The sequence below is a fragment of the Melospiza georgiana genome, chromosome 13, assembly GCF_028018845.1.
Source record: "Melospiza georgiana isolate bMelGeo1 chromosome 13, bMelGeo1.pri, whole genome shotgun sequence".
NCBI classification, from domain to species: domain Eukaryota; kingdom Metazoa; phylum Chordata; class Aves; order Passeriformes; family Passerellidae; genus Melospiza; species Melospiza georgiana.
The window spans coordinates 9001507-9021181 of NC_080442.1; the positions used below are offsets into that span (position 1 = coordinate 9001507).

The 19675-nt window shown below is 44.9% G+C and overlaps 1 protein-coding gene across 2 annotated transcripts; it reads right to left on the reverse strand.

Moving 5' to 3' along the window:
• Positions 1-10014: 10014 nt before the first annotated feature.
• On the reverse strand, positions 10015-19265 carry LEO1 (LEO1 homolog, Paf1/RNA polymerase II complex component). Of its 2 annotated transcripts, none has more exons than XM_058033753.1 (12): positions 19182-19265; positions 17730-18434; positions 17377-17481; positions 16781-16875; positions 15966-16111; positions 15432-15516; positions 15015-15109; positions 14605-14739; positions 13795-13930; positions 13299-13485; positions 12930-13027; positions 10015-10298 (listed from the first exon to the last, which is right to left on the reverse strand). In XM_058033753.1, the coding sequence occupies exons 1-12, from the start codon at positions 19237-19239 to the stop codon at positions 10194-10196; spliced, it is 1950 nt and encodes a 649-aa protein (XP_057889736.1). In that variant the 5' UTR covers positions 19240-19265; the 3' UTR covers positions 10015-10193. The 2 variants fall into 2 exon arrangements, with proteins under 2 accessions (XP_057889736.1, XP_057889735.1); XM_058033752.1 differs by having other exon boundaries at positions 17377-17484.
• Positions 19266-19675: the final 410 nt, after the last annotated feature.

Below are 19675 nucleotides of genomic sequence, written 5' to 3' on the forward strand. Positions count from 1 at the left end.
ACCTTACTCAAAACCCTTTGCCTTTCCCAGAACCAATCCAGCACTCTCTGTCCTTGGGGGGATGTTCCTTCACTGCTGAGCTTGGTGACAGTGAAGGCAGCATGTTCCACCTTACTAAAAACCCTTTGCCCTTCCCAGAACCAATCCAGGACTCTCCAGCCCTGGAGGATGCTCCCTTCACTGCTGAGCTCGATGACAGAGCATGTTCCACCTTACTCAAAACCCTTTGCCATGGCACTGCAAACCTGGCACTGCCCAGACTGGTGTCTCTCCAGAGGGGCAACTCCTTTCTGCCTAGTGTAGTACATTTTGTGAGAGAAAAATGTTTGTTCAGCTACTAAAACAAAAGAAAAATGAAGTCGTGGCCACAGTGGCGTGTTGGTAGCAAACTGCAAGTCAGAATGGCAGCATACCCTCTGGAGCATGGCTGGGGTGTCTGCAGTGGTGCCTGTGCCCCACACCCTGTCCTGCACCCCACAGACTCGCAGCAGCTCCCTTTCCAGCCTGCTTTCCCACAGGTGCCACATCCCACCCAGGAGCCTCCACCCAGCTCACCTGGCACACCTGTGCAGCAGCAGGGCTGTGGGAAGGTGGCCCAGCTTTCCAGAACCTTCCTTCCCCAAACTGGGGAGGGCACAGCTGCCCCCCTGCCTGTGGCACACTGAGCATTGGCAGGGTGTGCTTCTCCACTCCGCGCCTCCCAAACCTGGCTCTCGGGCAGCTCTTGGGGCAGGGACACCCCCATGCAGGGCTGTGTGAGCTGGGACACCCCCATGCAGGGCTGTGGGAGCTGGGACACCCCCACTCAGGGCTCTGTGAGCAGGGACACCCCCAGGCAGGGCTGTGTGAGCAGGGACACCCCCACTCAGGGCTCTGTGAGCAGGGACACCCGAATCCAGGGCTGTGGGAGCAGGGACACCCCCATGCAGGGCTGTGTGAGCTGGGACACCCCCATGCAGGGCTGTGTGAGCAGGGACACCCCCATTCAGGGCTGTGGGAGCTGGGACACCCCCATGCAGGGCTGTGGGAGCAGGGACACCCCCATGCAGGGCTGTGGGAGCAGGGACACCCCCATGCAGGGCTGTGTGAGCAGCCAGAGCAGTGCCCTTGTTCCACACTCATTCCCATAGAGGGATCCCTCTCTGCAGGCTGGGACAGGGATTCCTGCAAAGGACGAGTGCAGCAGCAGCTCCAGAGCACCCCCCTGACAAGCAGGGCATCCCTGCAGCCCTGGTGAAGCACCGTGGGGCTCAGCTGAGCCTGCCCACCTCAGCCATCCCCCCTGGTACCACAGCTCCTTCTGGATGGGATTCCCAGCTGCAGTTTCCCAGCTCCACCAGCACCCCTGCCCTGAGGATGCTGAGGCACTCCAGTCTGCTCAGCCAATAACAGCAAATTTACCCTGACAATGAACCCAAAGGCTCAGCACACAGTGTGACACACATTTACACACTGCTTCACTGCCAGGAGGAGTGTGATACAGTGAATAACAAGCAATATTGAAACAGCCTCAGATCTGCATCCCTGTGCAGCACTGCAAGCTACCATGAGGCTAGATGAGGAAAAGAACTCCAAATTAACCAAATCACTCATATTCGGCCATTACAGGCAATTCATCCCAGCAGAAAATGTAAATACACAAGGTAACCTGTGCCAAAAATACAGTTCCTCCTCTCCCCACCCTGGTTTCAGGGTGGAGGCAGATTCCTCAGACACACTTGCAGGGCCAGGGCTCCCTCCTGCTTTGCAATGTTATCAGATGCTGAGGGACCATGCAGCTCCCCAGAGAAGGAGCTCAGTTCAGGAACAAATTTCCCTTTGTTCTAAAAGATTTTTTTGTTTTAAACTTAACTCTGACTATTTCAGTACTCCCACTCACACCGTGTCCCCACAGGTAGGTCAGTGACAAGAGGAAAATCCCAGGCTGCTGGAGCAGCAACAGCTTTGTCAAGTGGCTTTGGCTTGTTTTGTCAGAAGGTTTTGTTGCTAAAGAAAACATGGCACTCACTGAGCTGCACCTTGAGTCACATTCTGGTACATGGAACACTCCCACAGGCTGCATTCCCACTGCTCTCCCTACACAGGCCATGCTGCAGAGCTGGTGACTCCCACTCCAGTGGGGCACGTGAGGGGTGGTGACACCAAGGTAACCTCAGGAGACATCTGGCTCTTGCCTTGTGACTATTAAACCCTTCCTTCTCCAGACAATTTGCTGAATTTTCAGTGCTCAGGGTGAAGCTCTCACTGGAGTTCCACCTCCCTTAGGGATGGTCATTCTCCAGGGTGGTGAAGTCCTGCCTGGCTCTGCAGCAAGGTGTGGTTGAGCTCACCTGGGCAGCAGATGTGGCTGGAACATCCTCCCCTCACTGCTGCCTGCTCCTGGAGCTCCCAGTGACTTTTGTGGGGCTTCACTAACTCAGGGACTTTTCTTAACCTATTTACACGATATTTGTCATTAATCGTGAGAGTCAGTCATAACTATAAATTATAAAACTTTTCTTAACCTATATCCATTATATTTGTGCATTAATGGTGAGAGTCAATCATAACTATAACTCTATAAAACTGTTCTTAACCCATACCCATGATATTTGTGCATTATTGTGAGAGTCAGTCACTGCATCCCTCCTCCATCCCTCACAGAGCCATGCCCCAGCAGTGCAGAGGGGATCTCACCGTGTCCCTGGGGTCCCTCTGAGGTGCACGGGGCTCAGCAGCCCAGCCTGGCCCAGCAGGGTATTTTGGGGAGGTGAATCAGCCCAGGAGCTGCTGCCAGCACACATGACGAGGCAGGAGAGCTGCCAGCTGCCCTTGAGCTGCCAGAGCAGCTCCTCTGTGCACAAACAGCCTGGCACAGCACCCACTCCCTCTGGCACAGGAGGTCTGACACTGCTCAGTGCTGCAGGAATCCTTCTGGAGCACAACAGAGTCACACGTAACAGGTTTAACCAAAGCTGCCTATTCCCTGCTATGGAAACCAGTCACAAGAACCAGAAAGCTGCCCAGTGACAAGAGTTTTCTGTGCTGCTCTCTCCTAATCTGTCCTGTTCCCTTCTGAAACCCTCAAACTGACAAACAGCAACATGAACTGGTTACAGCTGGCCCAAAGCAGCAATCTCAGCTTTGCACATCAAAGCTCTGCCAGGGCATTATCAAGGTCACTAAAGCACAAGGATATTTCATCTTCCACCTCCAAATGACCTCATGCAATGTGCAGCCTTCCTTCATCTTCACAAAACAGACTCCCCACATAGAGACAGACAACAGAACTTCCAGCTGTAAGGCCTAAAGGCGCCTTTTTTTCTTCCAGAAGGAGGAATAACCCAGGGCTCTGAGCAAATGGGAGCTGGCAAGTGCTTGGTGGTCCACAACTGAACGACAGAGATGCCACCACATTTAGGAAATGCTCAAAAAGCAGCTGTGTAAATTGCAGCCCTGCCTTGTTTACAAAACAGAAAATGTCCAGATTGAAGCCATAGCAAAAGGTGAGTTCAGAAAACCTCTGGGAAACTGGAAACAGCTAAACAGCACAATCAGCACTGTGAAATCACAGGTTAAAATCTGTCAGAAAAGCTTACTCGAGTTTACCCTGTCTCAGAGGACAGAGGTCCATGTGCAAACCCATTTTTCTATGAACTTAAACCCACTGGCGTTTTGTGCCAAGAACCCAGTGACCAAGGCACTCAGTACTGCAGAGTTCTGGCTCTAGAGATTTGCTACTCTCTACATCTCAGCACACATTTTCCTGCTTTGTAAACCTTTACAGGGTTTGTAAGGCAAGCTGCCATGCCACACCATGGCCCAAAGCCAAACCCAGCTATGGGAAGGGTCACAGGACCCTTCCCATAAAGGAGCAGGATAGAATTACACCTGGCCTGAGAAAGGCTGAGCACACCACAGCTCAGGCAGCAGCCAAAGCAGAGCAGGAGCAGCAGCCCAGGTGAGCACAGCCTGGGGTGAGGATGGGGCTGTGGGTGATGGAGGCAGGCCCTGCTGGAGCTGCTCGGGCTCTGCAGCAGCTCCTGACCCAGCAGGGCCCAGCAGGAGCTGCCTGGGGCTGCTCCACTCCTGCCCGAGCTCAGGGCACAGGCACAGACCTCACACCTTCCTTCCTTGCTGAACACAGACTTCTTTTTTTTTTTCAGCCTAAATTGCATTAGTATGTATTCCTCTTTTTCCTTTTTTTTTTTTCCTTTAATGCAGATTTTCAGTTTATTTTATAGCCTTCCTTGTTGCCAGTTTTAAACCACATATATTTATATGGCTTGGAAAGAACCATCTGGAATAATGACTTGAAAAACACATCCTTCTGGCAGACAACTTGTGTACTTCTGTGTAATTAGGTGTTTAGAGAAAGCCAGGGCATGCCTGGGTTTTTTTTTTTTTCTTTATTTGTGAGCCCACTCTTCTTTAATTGCCACATTTTCTGAAGTGCAAGGAATAACATTCTGCCTGTGTGAGCCTTGGCTGCAGCCCCTCTGCAGGCTCTGGCCCTGGGTGCTGCAGAAGGCAGCTGCACACTCATTCAGACCCAGAAAACCAACCCTTGACCCAGCAGAGCCCCTCTGTGAGATCAAACACCTGCACAGCGAGTTCTGCCCCCTCCCTGCTTCCAAAACAAGGCTTTCCCCCTCTATTTAATTTCAGGTTTCCTTTAATCTTAAAGCTTTTTGTGTTTTGGAAATGACGTGGTGTAAGAAGAAGCTAAAAGCTGGGCTTGTTCAAGATCAAAGTCTTTTGAAGAGCCAATCTACCTAAAATCTCTAATAACTTTGGAAAGGCAATATACTCTTTTAAAATTTTATAGTAACAGGCTGCTGGGAAAAATAAAAGTTTGCCCTGAGTTCAGCTCCACAGCATGCAATACACCAGCATGCAATACACAAAGTGTCACTCAAGTGTGACACTAGACTGTGTCAAAAAGCTGGAGATGTCATTCCCAGACCCCTGGCAACAGAGCTGATCTGCCAGCACACCTTGGATGATGTTGTGTAACAGCAGAAACCTGTCTGGCCCAGGGAAGCCTGAAGAGATTTAATAAATTGTGAAAGGAAGGCAAGAAGAGAAACAAAAACAGAGGTGAAGAGAGGCTCAAAAGGAGCCCTTGACAGTCAAAATAATTTCTTTCCCTAAACAAGGTTCCTTCCAGCTTCTCTGGGAATTGTATTTTGTGCAGGAAAGTGTCAGATGTAAAGTGCTGTCATACCCAGGGCTGTACCCAAACTGTGAACTGTCCCAAACACCCAGGTCAGCACTCCCAACCTTTGCCAACCCACAGCCTCAATTCCTAACAGATGAGCATGAGCTCATCTGCTTTTCCAGCAGAAGCCTCTTCCCAGCCTTCCAGCAAGTCTGGATCTCTGGCAAGTAACCTCAGACCAGAAATCAAACTTTAAAATGCTGCTCTACACAGTGTGGGACCTGTGCAGAGGTGTAAGTGTTGGTAAGAACACTCTGCAGTCACAATGCTTTGCACATTTATGTAATTCCCATCAAGGAAATCCAGAATGCCCCTAATAAATGTCACTGCACATGTATTAAGGACATTTAAATGGCTTGAAAAATCTCAGATAATCCAGCTTACTCAAAAAATTTTGCTGGCTAACTGAAGGGAAAGCTGTCCCAAGAAAAAACAGGAGCAGAGGCAGTAAATAACTGAGGAAAACAGCAGCCCTGATGTCCAAGCAAAGGGCCAAATTACAAAGTGACTCAAGTATCAAACTGGCAGTGCAGCATTCAGAAATTATTTCCCCAGTATCTAGCAATTTGTGCTGTGGCAGGAATAAATCTTCAACAGAAAACCACATATGTGGTGCTGCCTGCTGTATGCCAGCAGCTACTCAAGTTCAGTGTTTGAGAAAGTCTGAGAGCCAGAATAATCCTATTTATTTCTGAGAGATCAAACAGGATTTGCAAAAGGGTAACATATCCACAGATTAGTGAAATGTTCTCAGTTTAAATGTGGTCACTTTGCAATCATGTCCAGTATGTATTTTCATCTGTAGATTTAAAGGAAGTTTTGACCATGAGAGACATGAGATGTGGAAAATACACATTCCATATATATATATATAAAAAAAATAAGATATGTATATATATATATATTGATATATGTGAAAAAAACCTGGGAATGGTATTCATAAAAACCAATCCCTCCTTACGAGGGAATGAATTTTGACTCACTCACATGTCATGGACATATTTTATGAAAAATCTTTTTGTTAGGATTTTTTCTTCTGAGAAGCTGCAAATCTTCAGTTTCTCCATGTTTTGCTGCTTTAGAATGTGATTTAGAGAACTGTTTACCCAGCATGTGAAATTGTTTTTACTTGATGACCAATGACAGCCACCTGTGTCGAGGCTGTGAGCAGTCACAAGGTTTTATTATCATTCTTTTTCTTTCTTTTCTAGCTTTCTGATGAAATCCTTTCTTCTATTCTTTTAGTATAGTTTTAATATATCATTTTCTTTTAATATTTTATATATCATAAAATAATAAATCTGAAGCAATTCTGAAGCAAGGACCTGTTCTGAGGAGCTTCCCAGAGCTCAGTGCCAACAAGGGTCTCAACAAGGGCTCAGGTGTGAAACTTCCACATCTGTGCTCTTAATTCCTCGTGTCCTGACACTACTGTGAAAACAGCACATCAGTCACTCAGCTCACAACAGAAAAACCTCCACCCAGGGCAGCTTTGAACCCACTGCTTCCAGAAGAAACTGCAGCCCCCGAGGAGATGGGAGAGCACAGTGCAGAGGGCTGAGCTGAGGCAGGAAGGAGCCCTGCTGAAGGAGCTCCCACAGCACTGTAACTCTAAAGCAAACCCAGCCGTTTGCAAGTGGAGATCCTGGGAAAACATTACCTAACCAGTCACAGCAGACACAAACCTAATTATCAACCAGACAAGCACCATAAATAACCTAAACAGATGCACAGATGTTACCTCTGTGATAAGAACAGGGTTAGTTAGAGCTGCAGAAAACTCTGGAGCTCATTCAGTCACTGCAGGACAACACCTGATATCTTGAATATTCATTCCCCTGCCCCATCTATTTTTCATCCTACTGGAATTAAGGATATTTAAAATTAGATGTGGCTATTTTAATACCCAGCAACCACTTTTATTCACAGCAACATCCTACCCAGCATGTCTACAGTAAGGGCAGCCAGATCAAATTAGCTGCCTGTCAAGATAAAAGTCAACATATTCCTTATATATTCCCACTATTCATCACTGCAAGAGGAGGAAGTGCCCTTGGGTTTATTTGAAGATGTAATTCCATGATGGAATGCTTTGGGTCAGCGGGTAGCAATGCCTATGGGCTGCTCTTCCCTGACCTGAAGGCTGCACAAACTCCCAGGACATCCCAGTGCCAGGGCTTGCTCCCTGCGACAGCCCTGGCTCTGCCAGGCCCTACTCCACCCTGCCCTGTGCAGCTGTGCTGCTGCTTCCTGGCTTGTTTGGAAAATTTCTGGAAAGGTTTCAGTGCAGACCTGAAATGACACAGACAGAGCAGGCACAGCCTGTAACTGCACACTGCACTGAGTGCTGAAATAAAGAGCATTTTGTGCTGATAACTTTACAGAACATCCAGTAATAAATTCCTGTACTTTCCACTGGAGATACTTGTCTTTCTTCCCAAGAAAGCTTCATTTGCACATCCTACTTAGGAAGGAGAAAACTCATTTCCTCAGGGAGTCTGCCCCCCTCCTACCTTGCAGGGATATTTTGCTTCCACAGCAGTGCCCACTCAGGCAGGGAGAGGTCAGGGCTGAGCTCTCTTGACACCCTGCAGCACACCTGAATCCTTTACCCAGCCACCACAAGTACTCACCAGGCACTAAAACAGGCTTTATGAACCTCATTGCATCAACAGGCAGGCTGGGAGGCTGGGAAAAGGGACAGCAAAAGCTGTCTTCGAGTTAAATGAAACCATACATTAGACCCACAACTGAAATAACACTGGGGATAAGGCTAAGTTCATTCAAGTGACTTTAATTACAAGATGATTGTTAAACCAATTTAAGCTGAGAAAACACTTTCTTCAAGTCCACATTTAAATAAGACTTTAAAAGAGCAATTTACAAAAGACGACAGTGTAAAAAATGACTTCTTTTCATCTTTGTAATCCACAAAAAGCCTCATTTTTGGAAGCTAAAGTGGACCACTTACTTAGTAAAGGCTTAGTCAGCATCAAACTTACGAAAGTGATTAAAACATTTTCACTCTTAGGAGTGTAGTAAAAATAAAAATAGCCAGCATTTCCATTAAACTGTTATAAAAGTAAACACATTACCAGTGAAATGATGCTGTGTTTCCATATGCCAAATTTGTTGTTTCAGAGGTATCTGGGAGGCTTTTATGTGAAACTACAGCATGTCACTTCCATATAGAATGAGTCCCTTCCTAAACAGCTGGCTTCTTCCTGAGGAGGTTACCAGTGGAGAGCAGGTAACCTCATGTAAGGAACCACTCTCCCAGCAGAGGTCTAAACTAAGAGGATTACAGGGTCAAAATTCCAGCAGCTGGGGACTTTATCTGCACATTAAAGGGGCACAGAAACTCTCAGATCAGTATTTAAGTATAAAAAAAGAAGAGTTAAGTATTTAAGTATAAAAAAAGAAGAGTTTCTCAGGCACTCAGACTTCCAAGATGAAATTTTTCACCTTTTCTTACTCGCAGTCTGCACTGCAGTCAGCTGCTCAGCAGAATGCACTAACACATGCACAGCTCTGTGCTCTGCAGCCAGAACACTCCTGTGCCCTCCAGACAGGAATGGAGGCAGAGTACTGTGGAAAACAACTATCCTAGCTAAAGGTGAGAAAAGCAAGATGTCCAGGTTGAAAGCTCAAAGAGCCAGGGAATGTCACAAACAGAACGCTCACTGAGGCACTTTCTCCCTTCTGTTTTAGAAAAAAAGCCAAATTCAGTTTGGCAGGAGAGAGATGGGGACCAGTCCCTCTTCAATAACTACCAGCTACTTTATTTCAGCTTATGTAACACAAATCCACATCGTAAACTGCACAGCACCACTCCCCTACTTATTTGTAGGGGAGTTAGCTACTTCTGCTTTCTCAACTTCAAATCACATTCAGGCCTGCAGGACTATGTGAGAAATCAGCCAAAAGAGCTGCACAGATAACATATAAATGCTCTCTCATCAGTGAGAAAAACTGCACGTGCTGTTTCATCTCTGAAAGAAAGAGTGGAGAAGTTCAGCAATTTCTTCTACTCTTTTACAGCTGGTATTATATTGTCAAATAACAAAGTGTAAACACAGCAATGGTTCTGTCTAGAACATTCTCCTCCAGTGACGTCCCAGTTAAACAAAACCATTTATAAAACCTACCAGAACAAGGGGAAATGGCACCGTAAGAATTACATGGGATTCTCTGACACAATTGTCATGTTGCATTTTTTGCACTGTGATTCATTTCACCTTTTAAAGGAGACTTCCAGCTCTGCTGGCAGAAATGTCAGTTTTGTTGAAACAAGTGCTTTTACTCTGACATTATATCACTAGCATATGACTATTATTATTGTTGTTATTATTATTATTACTACTCTGACAAGATGCAGATATTAATTCTGGACTTGAATGCATGAAAAATAAATGCCTTATGTGACCAGTTAACTGTGAAGTTCATGCAGTCAAAATGATTTACTCAAACATGGCAAGAAATATTTTCAGTCAGCAAATTATACCAGCATAGCAATGTACTGTCCAGTAAACAGGAAATAAGGAATATCTAGGGAAGAAAGAGAGTTGTACTGTACCACTGTGTGCTCTTAGCAAGCTCTAGCATCATACCCTTGTTGGGCAAACTTCTCATTGAAGCATTCCACAGAGATTAGCATGGCTTCTCCTAATGAACTCACTAAGTTAACGACCAATTTACTTGGTAACCAGCTACTACAGTTCTCAAAACTCAAATGCACTGTGCAAGATTAAAATCAGCACTGTGATGATCCCTGGTGCAACATTTGCTGCAATGAGACAAAACTCTCAAGAGTCAAAGGAAGTCAAAAAAACTTTATTCACACCAGAAACGCAGACTTAGGAATTTTCCTTTATCAAAATAAGCCCCTTATGGTTACTTACATCTGTACTCTAACAGAACTGTACAATATATATAAACATATATATAGAAAAAACAACAACAAAAAAAAATCAACTGCTGCGCTTCCTTAATATTAATCATCATCCTCCTCCTCTTCATCACTGATCACGTATTTCTTAGGCTTCTTACTTGCTTTATCATCATCATCTGCTTTTCTCTTTCCAGAAGGTTCACCTTCCTAAAGGCAAAAAAAGGACAAAAATAAGCCACCACCTCAAAGTCTTTCTTGTAAGGAAAGCACAATTCCTAGCTCTAGTTTTTCCATTCTGTGCTACATGAAGCAGGGCTGGTTCTGTGCCAGTCCTGACCCTCAGAACTGAGTGGCTGCTCCAAGTGTCACACCCCAGAGCAGGAGGGTCCATCCCCTTGCTGGCCCTGCATCCACACCTGCTCTGCCTGAGCAGGGCACGCACAGAGCCTCTCTCTGCATTCTCTGCATTTACAGCATGTGAGGGCACTGCCAGCAGCCCTCATGAGCAGTGATTCTCCAGCACACAGACACATTCCCTTCAGGCAGCCCCTGCAGCTTTGCTGAAAACTATTTATACCTATATAATCTGAATCAGAGCTACTGAAGCAAAGAAGGAATTCAGGAAGTGGGCAGGCATTTTGCTCATCAGAAAGACAAAACTAAACTAACTGCTCTCTGGCATAAAGAAAAAAAATCAGGAGGAGTCACTGGCACTCAGAATCAACAGTCCAAGAAATGTAACAGTTTATAGTTTATGAGGCTGCAAAGAGCTGGTCAAAGGAACTCAAATCACTGAGTTAATTACCTGCTTACAAGCAATACCATAAAGACTTTTATAGGGCTGATCTTCAGTTTTTAGGTCATGGAGCCAAAAGGTTGATTTTTGCTCCATGTACATTTCCACCAGCTCAGTTTGAATCATCCTTCAAAACAACATTTCAAATCACAAGTTGTTCATGCAAAACTCATCCTTAGTGACACGAGGAACAAGTGGTAACTCAACTATTGTTGAAAAAGAAGTGCATCTTTAAAAATACTCTCAGGCCTAAGTAACCTCATCCCTTTTTCCATTTGCTGGGTTTGGAAGTGTGGGTTTGGTTTTTCATTTTTTTTTTTTTAGGCAACTTGCTTGGATTTTAAGGAGGAAAGACTAAGTTCTAGAACTATAGTGTTTCAGAACTCCAAGGATCAATTATTTATCCAGAGTATTTGATTCTATATGAGGGTGTTCAGTAGTGGGAGAATCGCAGTTTTGAAGGAATTTTAAGCAGGGAAAACAGAAATTAACAGGGGTGGGAATCTCAGTGATAACTTCTTCCTCAGAACAAACATTCTCTTGTAATCTAGCTGGGCTATTGTTCAGTGAGTCATCTTCCTGTGCAGCAGAATATCCCCATTAACTGCAGCAACAGTGAAACTACTTGCTGTGTGGTGATAAACTACATTATTAATAACAGACTGACACTTGCAGTAATGGTAACAAATTGCTATCAGCACCAAGATTTGTGCTGTGCTGCTGACTGGCAGCAGGTGAAAGCAAGGGAGTGTAGAGGAAGCCAGAGCTCCCCGCGTGTGGGTTTGCACTGAGCACACACTCCCCCTGTGGGTGTGCACGGAGCACAGGAACTGGAGCACCGCCGGGCTCTCTGTGGCACTGCAGCTCCACTCCGAGGCCCCAGAGGAGCATCACCTTCCAGACACTCTAAAATGGAGGCTGCTGCTCCTCAAGCTGCAGAGAAATGCTGCTGATTGGACCTTTTCTTCTGAGAGAAGGGGACTGACAAGTCCTCACATTGCTGTATCATGAACTAACACATCTAGTAAGAGTCTTAAAAATAAACAATTCAATTTCTACCAACAAATGCTCACAGGGTTCACAAAATTACAGTTTTGTCTACATGGCTTACTATGGCATATGGTTATATGCTCTGATATATTACATTTTTCTGATGTATAATAAAAAGCCAGGAGTCTATGTCTTTAGAAGACTAAACTAATTTTTACTAATTCCACTTGACATTACAATGCCAGCTAGTGCAAGTAACTCAGCTGACTCTGTAAGAGCGCCAAGAACCTGCATTCAGCACACAGAAAATACCCAAGGGGCTGGGGAGTGAGGCCTCCCAGGGACTTTACAGGAAACACAGCACAGAAATGAAAATGAGAGCAGCTTACTCCTTGTGTAACACTGCAGGGCTGTATCAGCAGTGACAGACTTGAACTAAACCTCAAATGCAATGTTCACAAAAACTCATTTAATAAAGACCCAGCAGTCATAAATTACAAACCAATAAAACACCATTTTAGATTAGGAAACAACACTACTGCTGTAGCTAACAGTTAATATGATCAGGGCCCAATGTTTCATACAATCCTGGGGTGATGGCAAATGTATGTTTAGCAATAGACAAGACGTCTTTTTAACTCAGTTTTTTTAACTCTTCTATTTGAAAAGAGCAGAAATATTATGTGAAAATGCTTCCACTATTTCCATAATAAACAGGAGAGGACCACGTAACTTAGGTAACACTGCACTAAGACTCCAATATTACTCCTTGAATAATTTTGGTATATTCATTTTACATAACTGCATAAATTTTTCCATCTTTAAATCAGCAATAACAATAGTGTCCTCCTTTGGGAATCACTCAGGTCTGTGAACTAATGCAGTGCATAAGAAATTGGTGATTAATTACCATGGAAAGCATGTCAAGTCACATAAATCATTCATCACGGCGTAAATGAAACCACAGAAGTCCCAAGTTTAAACACTAGATTTAGTGAAGGAAATGTTCCTCATTAAAAATGAGCAGCTTAAGAACAAAGTCCTTCTCTTACCTCATCACTATTAAGTTTCTTAGCCTTGAGTAGTCTTTGGGTTTTATCTTCATCTGAGCCTTCATCACTGTCAGAAGAGTAGATTCTAGCACGTTCCTCTGCACATTCCAGAAAAAAATAAAAAGCCAAATATGTTTATCTGAAACTGGTGTGGAAGACAGAATATTAAAAATGTCTTATATTTAGTGCCACGAAATGTTTGCTGAAGCTAAGTCCAGAGTAAACAAAATAAACTTACACAAACTGAATTGACATCTCTTCACATACTGAATGAACTGGCAAAATCCTATCTCACCAAGGCTGTCCTGTGCAATTACCCTGCCTGAATCACACAGGCCTTAATGACATGCTGTTAAGGTTTATGATTACCTCTGATGCCACCCTTGTATCTGTTTTTGATAGCTGCCAGACTGATTGCATCATCCCCCTCGTCCTCCTCGTCGTAGCGGTCGGGCTCCAGGTAGCTGGCGCTCAGCCCGCGCTGGTGCTGCTTCTCCCGCATGCGCCGCTGCTGCGACTCCCTGCGGATGGAAGCCCTCAGCCTCTCCTCTTCTTTCTGCCCAAGCACACCACAAGCAATGAACTCAGGGATAAAAAACCCCAAACCACCTCAAGAGCACCTGCAGCATCATTGTTCTCATATCCTACTGTAGCTTTTTACACAGCAGGTAAAGGCTGCAAATATTCTCGTTTTGTCATCTGCCAGGTTAAGGAAGCCACACTCATGGCTTGGAATTCTTGCTTAAAACACCAAAACATTACTGTTTTTCATGAATCATAAAACATTCAAAAATATTCAAAATTCACAACTCTATTACAGTTGTGTTAATTAAGATTAAACCAGCAGATCACCATGCCACAATACCTTGATCATTTCTGTGCGCTGAGACTCCGGATCACGGCCTGCCATTGGCAAAATACGAATTTTCTGGGTCTTTGAACATCTGTCTGCCAGAGACAGAGTCATCTTCCTGTGAGTGGCACTGTCTGTAGAGTGTGGCCTGGTAAAAAATTGCTAGGGGTTAAAAACTTCTTTAAGGAATATATCCATTCTCAAAAGACAATGGTAGGACCAGCACTTGAGAATTCAGAGATTCATCTGCACAAAAGTAAAAGCATCAACCCTTTTCAAAAAGGATTTATGTGTACTGTAATAGCAACTGGAGACAGCAAGTCTTCTCTCAGTAAAATCACAGTCCAGCCATTAACAGTTGGACTCAAAGATCTCTAAGGCCTTTTTTACCCTTAATGATGCTAGAATCCTACAACCTTTGACCCTTATTACCTAAAGATATATCCTCCTCACAGTTCACATCAATATCTCAAGAAGCAATTGCCATCTTGATAGTAATTGTACCTCAGACAAAATATTAATTTCAGGGAATAGTTAATATTTTTTCTGACTCAAATGAGGACTTACATGCAAAAATGAAAATTAAAACATGTATACAAAACACTTGTATGTAGCCTGCAGGAGACGGCACAGTAACATTCCCAACTTAAACACCTAATGTAGGATAAATCTTACTGAAAAACTGAGTTTGGAAAACAGCACATTCTTACTAACCAGTAAAGCTCTGAAGCTTTACAAACTCGTATATCTAATCCTTATATACTATTAACAACACTTAATTTCAAAAACAGTATCAACATTTGATATGGAACAGCAGTTTACCTGAAGGTTAACTTGGTCTTGAACACAGCCTGTCCTTGCAGGCCTGTCCCTTGTCTGATGAACAAATGATTGTGGTCCCCTTGTAGCGGCGCCTTGTACACGTCAAAGACCTCATTGCCCAAGTGGAGGGACATGCTTAAAAGAGATTCCCACATCAGTTACTTGATAAAGCCACTGCAGTCTATTTTTTTGCCTCATTTCTAAATGGAGAAAGCATTCATGTTTCCTTTTGATATCTAGCCAATAATTATATTTCAACCTAAACTATGCAGAGCATAAACTTTTCAAAGCACTGAGACTAAAATAATTTGTACTGTGCAGAACTGATGTCAGAGTTTGCTGACCTTCCAATTTTGCATGTCAGTGCAAGAAGAACTGCATTACTTCAGTAACAAAGGGTGCAAACTAACCTTCCATCTGACCATTTAACTATCCTTGCATTACTTTCTCTGATCTCATTCCCTTCCTCATCTCGTCGCATCCGCCATCGTATTGTGTTTTCTACCTGTAGGGGAAAAAACAAAACAGTTTTTCTAGCTGCTAAGGATTACTGTAGTAAAATACACTCTATATAGGTCAAGAATTTCAGTTAGAAAGGCTTGATAATTTGTGGCACAATGCAAAGCAATAAAGGTGAAAAGTATTGCTTTTGTAAGTGAAATGCAGCTATCAACCTTTTTAAAAATTTATTACAATAGATCAACTTTGCTCAGTGCCCACACTTTCATAATCTGAAAACTCAAAACATCATTCCAAAAGATGTGAAATAGACTATGAAGGAAAGTGCCTAGGTGAGTGTAAAAGACAAAGGAAAATTAATACTATACCTTGAGTTTTAACCTAGTTCTACCTTCTTCATCAAGCATCTCCTCATCTTCAAATTCATCTTCATAATACTGGGGATCAAAAGGTCTGCAACAAATTTTACAACACATTATCCTTCCAAGAAAATTAATCCAAGTAACCAGCCTCTTCATAAATAGTACATTTAATATACAGGAATAAAAAAGGCCTTATTCTGAAATTCAAAATTATGTTTTTAATCACTGGAAATTGCATAAGGGTCAGTACATTCACCTTTCACATCTCTGAGAGCCTAAACTTGTGCTTACAATTCAACTGATAGCATGTGCTTTCAAATAAACCACATTTTTGTCTGCTTTTTACAGACAGTAAGTTATTCAATCAAGCTGAAACCTACCTTCATAATAAAATTACCTGATTAGAAAACAACAGCCATTATTATTAACTAATCACAACCAAAAATTGCATCTTAATGTCAACAACTTTAAATAGGGTAAACACACACTAAACAAAAACACTAAAAGACTTTATCAATCCTGTATTTAATGTGCAATTACCTGGGCTCCACACTGAGGAAGTTGGGCAGCTTCACAAAATACAAATCATTACCCAAGTCTGTGTTTACTTTTGGTATTTCTACTTCTATTCTGGTCTCTGGAATAGGCTCTTCTTCCTGCTGCTCTTGACTCAGCCCATTCTCATCCTGGTGACAAAAAAGAACAGGAGAATAAGTGAAAAAATCTATCTGGCTACTGCTGCTCTAGTAATTACATTTTGCTTAAAGAAAAGTCATTCATAGGCACAGAGAGGTCAGGAAGATTTGGATAAAAGAATTCAGGCATTTTCATTGAAAGGAATTCAACTCAGCATTGTCATGTGGCACTTTAAGTGACTTCAAGCACCAGTGCAAACTCAAGAGACCAAAGACAATAAAAAACAGCAAAGGAGCCAACAGAGTTGGCTGAGCACTGGAGACTGGGGGATACTTTCTACCAGATTAAAGAAGAGTTATTTTTATCTATTATCAATAAAAGATGAAAAATTATCATAAAACCAAAAGTATTTTGCCAAATTGCTGCAATAAGGTACCAAAGACAGCTATGGCTTTGTATTTTATTTGGTGGCAATCAAACTATTTTTAAAATTTTTTTTAGAGTTCAAAAAGTGAAGCAGGGATGGGAGAAGGCAGATTAAATCTGATATTGTAATGTATAAAATTTTAATAATTCTTCCAGCTGGGACAAAATTATCTGCAATGCTACTAAACGCCACAACTCTTTTTTTTCCACTAGAATGTTACCCAATTCAATTGGTGTTCTGCATTTCAGAGTGCAATGGCATGTTAACTATCTCAAAGGTCAAATCTACTCACAATGGGCTGTCCTGGGGTTGGTGGCTTGTCTTCTCCATCACTCCCCGAGGAAATGTCATCAGCACCTCCAAACAGGTCCATGACATCTGCATGCTCTTCAGCAGAAAAATTACAATTTTAAACCACACATATATATGCACATGCAGCTGTAATGCAAGATTTATTTATCAAACAAGGAAATCAAGTTGGCAACAGAAGAGTATAAGATAATCCTTATTCACGTAACTGAACAGATGTAAAGAAATTTCATTATGCATTTTGGAGGTTTTACTTCTCAGAAAATAAGCACCTCTTCACCAGCCAGCTAAATCACCACAAATCATAGCACAGGTTCTCTGCTCTGATTACAGGAACCATTTTTCATATCTTTCAGTAACAATGGATGAAAGAATATTTGCGGAAGAGAAAACTTGACAGAGCTATGTGGAGAGGATCAGCACGTGCATCCCACACAGAATTCCTGATGTCTGTTTGGTTATTTCCATGGCACCGTGCAGCAAACACTACCAATTCTATCAAGGCCTGTAGCTGATGAATGGCAGGCTCAAGAGGAGGATGAAAGGACCCAAAACCCCACAAACCCCCTCAGCATTTACCTTTCTGCCCCTCTGTGTCACTCTCTGCTTCTGAATCTGATGCAATTGGTTTCTTCCTCTTCATTCGCAGAACCTCATCCTCGCTGTCACTGCCCCTTGCAGACTCTAAGGAGCAGAGTTATTCTCAGCAAAGTAAAAATTTTCATCCACAAATTTAAAAATTCCTCTCTATTAATAAGCTCTGAAAGTGCTGCATCAAAAATAATTGCAAAGATGACTACAGTTAAAAACTATGAAATCAATGCCCTTACATTGAAGTTTCAATCTTTTCAGGCCAATGTGAACAAAAAGAGAGATATAAACAAAGAGAGACCAAAACAGCAGCAAATCATTATTTCTGTATTCATTCCTACCAGATTTGTGCTCTTGCTCCTCCTCATCAGAGTGCTGGGCCCTTTCCTCATCATCAGAGTTCTGCATTTTCTCCTCCTCAGACCGCTGGGCCCTTTCATCATCGTCAGAGTTCTGCATCTTCTCCTCATCTGAGGCCTGTGGCCTTTCCTCATCATCAGAGTTCTGCATTTTCTCTTCATCTGAGTTCTGCAGTCTTTCCTCATCATCAGACACCTGTGGCCTTTCATCTTCATCCGAGTTCTGCACCTTCTCCTCATCGTCAGAGTTCTGCTGTCTCTCCTCATCGTCAGAGTTCTGCTGCCTCTCCTCATCATCCGACTGATCGCTTTTGTCCTCCTTGCCCCACTTCTCGTCCTCGGAGTGTGCTTTCTCGGAGCCGTCTCCCTCGGAGCGATGGCTGCCCTCCTCGGAGCCGTGCTCGTCGTCGTCGTGCGCGGCCTCGGACGCGCTGTGCTGCTCCCCGTCCGACTGCTCGTTGTCCTCGTGCCCCGAGCCCTCGGAGCGGTTGTAGGATCTCTCGGAGTGGTTGTCACTCCCGGAGTGGTGGGATGCCCCTTCGTCCTCGCTGTCATCCCCGAACAGCTCCTTGTTGCTGGGTTTTACCGCCTCCCTGTCGTCGTCCTGGTCGCTGTCGCTGCCGGAGGCGTTGCTCCCAGAGCCGGCGTTCTCCTGCTCCGAATCGGAATCCGAGCCGGAATCGGAGTCTGCAAAACAAACACCACCCTTCAGCAGTCAGGATGCCCCTCTGAGGATGTGTGTGCGCTGCTTTAACAAAAACCCCAAACACACAACCGAACCTGCAGAGAACGGCCAGCAAGATAAACAGAGTTAGCGAGAATAGTGAAATAAAATGGCTGCTAATAAAAGCACAGCCAAAAGGCACAATGGAAAATGATTGATGGCCAAAAAAGTTTCAAACCACAAGCTGTGATCTAAGATTCTAAAACTGTAGATGGAATAAAGAATTACACAAACGAAGGTAACAACTGAAATAGTGAGGGCTTGAACAAGTAACTATATAGACGCGGCTTTTAAGATCCTACAAATCCAAAACTGTCACTCTGCATTTAATCCAAGTCATCCACCCAGGGAGGTTTATGACAATGGAACTACTCCTCACTGCCGAGGCTGGTAAACGAGGTTTCCAACAGGAAAATAAAAGGACACCTGCCTTGAAAAGTAATTTACAGAAACGCGTACGAGAATTATTTAAACGTCAGGGACGTAAACCAGGTGTTCCATTGTTTCAGAACTCGGCTGCGGCGGAACAACCTTCCCTGCAGGCACCGGAGCCCGGCCCGCGGCTCCGCGCCGCTCCCTCCCTCCATCCCTGCCCCCGCGCTCGGGGGCCGGGGCAGAGGCGGGGCAGGCGGCGCAGCCCGCGGCGGGGGCACCCGGGCGGAGGGAGGGAGGGAGGAAGGGAGAGAGAGAGCGCGAGAAGCCGCCCTCACCTTTGTGCTCCGGCTCCGAGTCCGCGTCGCTGCCGAACAGATCCGCCATGTCGGCCATGGCGGCAGCGCGGCCCCGCCGGCGCCTCGCAGTGACGTTACACGGGGCGCCACTCGCGCAGGCCGCCTGCTGCCCGGCCGGGGCTGCTCTCAAAGGGGGCGCCTCCTCTTAAAGGGGCCGCGCCCGCGGCCGTGAGGGGACATGACCCGCACGGGGAGCGGCACCGCGGGGCCGGGCTGGGACCCGCACCGTGCCCGGCTGCCCCTCCGCACGCTCCCGGCGTGCCTGCAGCGCCCCGCACAGAGCAGCGCAGAGCAGCCGCGCTCCGCTCCCGGCAGCGCTCGCTCGGGCCCGCAGGTGCCGCTGTGGCGGCGCCGCTCCCGCGCTCTCAAAGCCCCGCCCCGCTCTGAGGGAAAGCCGCTCCCCTCAGCGGCACCGGCCGCTCCCGCCCGGCCGGAGAACGAACGGCTCTCACATAAACACAAGGGTTTCGAAC